This window comes from Cajanus cajan, chromosome 5 (assembly GCF_000230855.2).
Source record: "Cajanus cajan strain Asha chromosome 5, NIPB_CcT2T_4, whole genome shotgun sequence".
NCBI classification, from domain to species: Eukaryota; Viridiplantae; Streptophyta; class Magnoliopsida; order Fabales; family Fabaceae; genus Cajanus; species Cajanus cajan.
In genome coordinates this window covers 60,306,881-60,312,880 of record NC_138521.1, presented here as the reverse complement: position 1 = coordinate 60,312,880, position 6,000 = coordinate 60,306,881, and the positions used below count along the sequence as shown (strand labels likewise).

Here is a 6,000-nt window from a genome sequence, read left to right as displayed (position 1 = left end):
ATGTCTTGGGATGAAGATGTTATGCTCGAGGACGACTTAGAAAAAGATTTTCAAGCGTACGAGGAGTTGGATAATTTGGTTGGGAACCCATTATGTCCCAGCATTAAAGTGACAAAAGATGAGATAAGAAGGGCTTGCCAGCCATGGAAGAGGTCGGTGATAGTTAAATTGTTGGGGAAGAAGATAGGGTGGACATATTTGAAGTCGAGACTCTTAAAACTCTCGAACCCAATGGGAGGTGTGGAGGTTATGGAGTTAGATGGTGATTTCTTTCTAGTGCGATTCGATGTATGGGAGGATGTCCAGTATGCGATTAACGAAGGGTCGTGGCTGATTTTGGGTCATTGTTTGATTGTTCATAGATGGCACCCAGGTTTCAAACCCCTGAAGAATGAGTTTCGCAAAGTGGTTGTTTAGGTTAGAATACCAGCGCTTCCGTTGGAATTTTATGATGTAGGAATTTTAGCCAAGATTGGGAACAGTCTAGGGCGATATGTTAGGACCAACCCCAACACGCTAAAGAAGTCGAGTGAGAGTATGGAGGAGACATACACCACAGAGAGAGCACGGTTTGCAAGATTATGCATAGAGGTGGACTTAGCTAAAGTTCTTGTTCCTTCCTTTGAGATCCAACATGAGGTGTATCCTGTGGAGTATGAAGGATTGAACCTGGTGTGCTTTTCTTGTGGGCAATATGGCCATCAAAAAGATCAATGTCAAAGAGGCGAGATGGAGAAACAACAAAAAGTGGCTCAGAACAAGGTTGCTAGTATTATTATAGAGGGGGGAACGGAAAATAGACGAGAAGAAGATCAAAGAATCTTCGGGCCTTAGATGCTAGTTTCTCGTGATAATAGGAGAAAAGGTCAACCTATAAGAGATCCTTGTGAAGGGTCGAAGAAGGGTCCAGGTAAGCCTCTCGATAGTCATGTTAAAGGGACAAATGGAAAACAAGGGTCAAGGTTTGGAGTGCTGTATGGAATGGATAACGCATCAACTAGTGGCCTATTGGAGTCTGAAAAGGCGCTAATCCCAAGTAAGGGGCATAAGGTGGAGCGTTCGATTAGTAAAAGGTGTATAGATTCGATTACTTCCATTAAAAACCTTTATACAAATGGAATTGAAAAGACCGGAATGTCTAATATCACCAAACAACAACAATCTCGGGATATGTGTGCTAAGCAGTCATTAATGGAGGATCAGGTCATTGGGACCCAGGGTGGGACAAGAAGTGATATCGGAGGTGGGGCCCATTGCTTGGGCTAGAGACAAATTGTGAGGAAGGGCCTACTATTACTAGGGAGGCCCATAAAGGTGAGGTTGAAACCCAAAACATTCGAGTTTCATATAAAGCTATGGGAGAAGTTAAGAAGGGTGACAGTAGAAAATGGATGAGCGTTAGGGCTATGAAATTAAAAGCCAGGGGAGTGGGGCTCAGAGTTGTTGCAGTCAAAGCCCAACCAAATCGCACTGCTCAAACCCGAAAGAAGGAACGAATTAGCCTTAGTATTAATAATGCTATTTCACAATTAGGGAAATCAAAACTAGGATCCATGGCAAATTTCGATGCGTTATCAGGAGGTGAGTTCTCCTTTCCTACTCTAGGGCTGTTGCAGGATATTGGTCGAGCTAAATATAAGGAAAAGATGGGGACGCAAGAAGTTGAGGGGGTGTGTCTTAGAGATGGTAAAGAGGGTGGTGATGACCACATGTTGGAGTTGGATAATGACTATTTTGAGAAACAAAATGTGGATGTTGACAATCCATCAGGAGCTATCTAAGAGGTCTCAGGTTTCTAGTTCATTTTTTGTTAGTTGTTATGTGTGTAAATATTCTGAGTTGGAATTATCGAGAGGCGGGAGCTAAAGCGTTTCCTACGCTTATTCGTGATTTACAGAGTAAGTATCAAGTTCAAGTGTTGTTAGTGGTAGAGCCATGAATAAGTGGAGAAGGAGCAAATAAAGTTTGTCGACGTCTATAATTTGACCAATCTTTTTGTGTGGAGGCTACTGGTTTTTCTGGGGGGCTTTGGTTGCTATGGGATTCTCAGGTTGTGAAGTGTCAAGTGGTCAACTATTCCAGCCAACATATTCATGTTAATATGGCCTTAAAGGATGGGAGTAGTAGCTAGTGTCTTACAGGCGTGTATGGGTCCCCTAGGCAACAACAAAGGAAGGCCATTTGGAAGAGAATTGAAGATTTAAGTGATGCTCTAGATAAGCCTTGGGTGGTGATAAGCGACTTTAATGCTTACCTTCACCCAGGTGAGAAGAAGGGGGGTAATAGGTCGATTGCCTCTAGTATGACTCAGTTCCAGGATTGCTTGGATAGAAGTCATCTTCTAGATTTGGATTTTTTCGGGCTTAAGTTTACTTGGGAGGCAAGGGATGTGGCCGAGAGGATTAATCGTGCCATTGCTAATCACAAGTGGTTATTGACATTTCCTGATTCTATGGTCAAGCATTTGCCTTTCTTTCAATTTGATCACAGACCGCTTCTTTTGGCTCTGAACCATGGTGGTAGAGGTGAACGAGGGAATAAAAGTTTTAGGTTTTTGGCTAATTGGTTGGCTGATCCCTCTTTTGGAGAGGTGGTCCTTGAGTCTTGGGTATATTCTGAAAATTGGGAGATGGCTATTGCGAATTTCCAATCTCAGGTGGTTATTTGGAACAAAAGTCATTTTGGCAATATTTTTCACAAGAAAAGAAGGCTTATTGCTAAGATGGAAGGGGTGGAGAGATGTATTGATTATCAATCTAACTCAGGGTTTCTAAGGCTTCGAGAAGCTTTATTGAAGGAATACTAGGAGATTGTAGATCAAAAGGATTTATTATGGTTCCAAAGAGCAAGGCAAGATTGGTTGAAGTTTGGGGATAGGAACACAAGATTTTTCCATACAACGACTATTAGTAGAAAAGAGAAGGAATGCCATTAAGTGTTTCCAGAAGGATGATGGGTCGCTTGTTGAATCTCAACAAAACCTTATGCTTCACATCAAAAGTTTCTATGAAAACCTTTTTCAAGATGAGATGGGCGTTGTGGATTGGCCTATTAGGGGGAATTTTCCCCATCTCACAGTAGGTCAGTTGGCCACGATTCAAGAGGTTCCGACTGTTCAAGAGATTAAGACTGTTATTTTCAATATGGGGGGGCTGAAAGCGCCTGGCCCAGATGGTTTGCATCCTATTTTCTTCCAATCACAATGGGATACTATAGGAGCCTCAACGTGTAATAGGGTGATATAAGCGTTCCTCCATCCTAACTCTATAAGAGAGATCAATCAAACTAATATTGTTCTAATCCCTAAGACTGACCATCCTTCCTTTATTAAGGATTATCGACCGATTAGCCTCTGCAACGTGATCTATAAAGCGCTTACTAAGTTGGTGGCAGTTCGACTGAAGAACCATATGAATACTCTCATTTCTCCAAGACAAACCAGTTTCATCCCAGGGAGACAAGGTAGGGACAACATTATTATTGCCCAAGAAGCTTGCCATACTATGCGGAGAACAAAGAGGAAATGTGGTTTTATGGCGATCAAAGTTGATTTGGAGAAGGCTTATGACAACATTAGATGGGCTTTTGTGGTGGATACTTTCAGTGATTTGGGCTTTAGAGATCACTTTATCTCTGTTATTTACCATTGTTTGTCTTTTGTATCATTCCGTGTTTGTGTTAATGGGGAAAAAGCTGATAGCTTCACTCCTCAACGTGGCCTTAGGCAGGGTGATCCCATTTCTCCCTATATTTTCGTTCTGTGTGTGGAGAGGCTATCACAGTTGATTGATAAAAGGATGGTAGAGGGGAATTGGAAATCGCTTGTCATGGCTAAAGGCGAGATAAAACTATCACACTTATTCTTTCCTAAAGATCTTCTTTTGTTTGGGGAGGCATCCAAAGCTCAGATGGAGGTGGTGAAAATTTGTCTGGATTTATTTAGCAGTGCAGCCGATACTAAGGTTAGTGGGGCCAAAACAAGAGTATTCTTTTCGAAAGGTGTTCATCATACTAGAAGAGCATAATTGACTAATTTGGTGGGTTTTAAAGTGACAGCGGACCTGGGAAAGTATCTGGGCGTTCCTTTAATCCATACTAGGAAGACCAAAGTGTCGTTTCAGCATATTATTCAAAAACCCAATAATAGACTGGCTAGTTGGAAGGCTAATCAGTTGTCTTTTGCAGGGAGAGTCACCTTGGCTCAAAGTGTAATTCAAGCTATGCCAACATATACTATGCAATCCACCTTAATTCCTAAAGGCATTTGTGATAAACTGAAGAGCATACAACGTCGATTTATTTGGAATGACAGGCAAGATAGTAGAGGGTGGCATTCTATTTCTTGGGGCACCCTTTTGTGATCAGAAGCTAAATGGTGGTTTGGGTTTTCGGAACCTAAAATTATTTAACAAAGCTTTCATGATGAAGTTGGTGTGGGAGCTCATCTCCAATCCCTTTGAGCTATGGGTCCAAGTGCTTAGAGAGAAATATAAATGTGGCCAAGGGTTAGTTCCTATTATGAAATCCAAGTCTATAGACTCCCAATCTTGGAAGGCGATTGTTGGAGTGTCAAATTTGGTTGTTGATAATCTGCGTTGGGTAATCGAAAATGGTTGCAATGTTAGATTTTGGAAGGATGTTTGGCTTCCTATGGGAAATAATCTCTTGTCTGTGGCTTATCACTCACCGACTATATTAGATGAGTCCAGGAAGGTGTGTGATTATGTGAATGCGGAAGGTGAATGGGAGGTGCAGTGCCTACAACAATTCCTCTCTCCTCTCTATATAAGTCTCATTATTAATCATCCTCCTCTTTGCGTCAACAATGGGGAAGATAAACTGGTCTGGAGCCTTACTGTTGATTGCTCTTTCACTGTGAAGTCAACTTATACCTTGTTGCAGGTCAATGCTCGTCTTGGCTCTCCTAATACGTGTTGGAAGAAATTCTGGAGGTGGAAAGGTCTGCATCGTGTGAAGTTGTTTGTGTGGTTTGTTTTGCAGGGGGTCTTAAAACTAATGTTCGTCGCCAAAATTGTGGGATGTCTGAGGATAACCTGTGTGTTATTTGTCATACTGCGGCTGAGGAAGACATTTATATATTGAGAGATTGCCCTCTTGTTTACCCGATCTGGTGTTCTTTGTTAAAGGAGTATAACAGGTCTCTTGGTGGTTGCTTCTTTACATCAAACTTTACCGAGTGGATCAATAGTCACACTACCTCTTCATCAATACTTTGGAATTCAATATTTGGTATTACTATTTGGTCTATTCGGAAGGTTAGGAATGAAGTCATTTTTGCTAATTGGGTTTGGAAGGAAGAGGAGGTTATTAAGAAAGTTAAGTTTTTGGTGTTGGAGGTTGATCAACATTGGAAGGTGGGGGATTATAGGCTCTTGCAGGGGGAGGACCGGTTGACAGTCTGGGTTTCACCACCTGTAGGTTGGCTAAAATTCAATGTTGATGCTGCTGTTCGCTTAGGGGGTACTCAAGTGGGTTGTGGGGGTGTTTTGCGTGACGAGAAAGGGACCTGGGTGAGAGGTTTTTGCCGGAAGTTAGAGCCTTGCTCTATTATGGAAGCTGAAATGCATGCTGTTTTAACATCCTTAGAGACTGCTTGGGAGTATGGGACTAAGTACCTATGTATTGAAACTGACTATAGAGAGGTGTCTGCTGCTTTCAACAATGGGCTGCCTTAGCACCATCCCTTGTACATGTTTTATCAACAAGGGCGTAGCTTTATCAATCATAACTGGCAAGTTCACTTATGTTATGTGGTACGTGAAGTTAACAGTTTAGCTGATTGTTTGACAGATTTCTCTATTAGATCTATAACTAATTTCTCTGTTATGTCGGAACCTCCAATGTTTTGTTGTCCTTTTTTAAAGCAGTGTTGTACCGGTGGATACCCCTTCGGTCACGCAATAGGCCGAGAGGGGTACCCGAACCGGAGGGCCACACCATATAGCACCCCCTCGGTCAGACAATAGGCCGAGAGGGGGG

The 6,000-nt window shown here is 42.2% G+C and overlaps 2 protein-coding genes across 2 annotated transcripts; both read left to right on the top strand.

The window, feature by feature from the left end:
- Window positions 1-834, top strand: LOC109807202 (uncharacterized). Its single transcript, XM_020369722.1, has 2 exons — window positions 1-373; window positions 458-834. The coding sequence occupies exons 1-2, from the start codon at window positions 1-3 to the stop codon at window positions 832-834; spliced, it is 750 nt and encodes a 249-aa protein (XP_020225311.1).
- Window positions 835-1,819: 985 nt separating this feature from the next.
- LOC145958128 (uncharacterized) lies at window positions 1,820-2,806 on the top strand. The gene is made up of 2 exons (XM_083074606.1): window positions 1,820-1,898; window positions 2,142-2,806. The coding sequence occupies exons 1-2, from the start codon at window positions 1,820-1,822 to the stop codon at window positions 2,804-2,806; spliced, it is 744 nt and encodes a 247-aa protein (XP_082930732.1).
- Window positions 2,807-6,000: the final 3,194 nt, after the last annotated feature.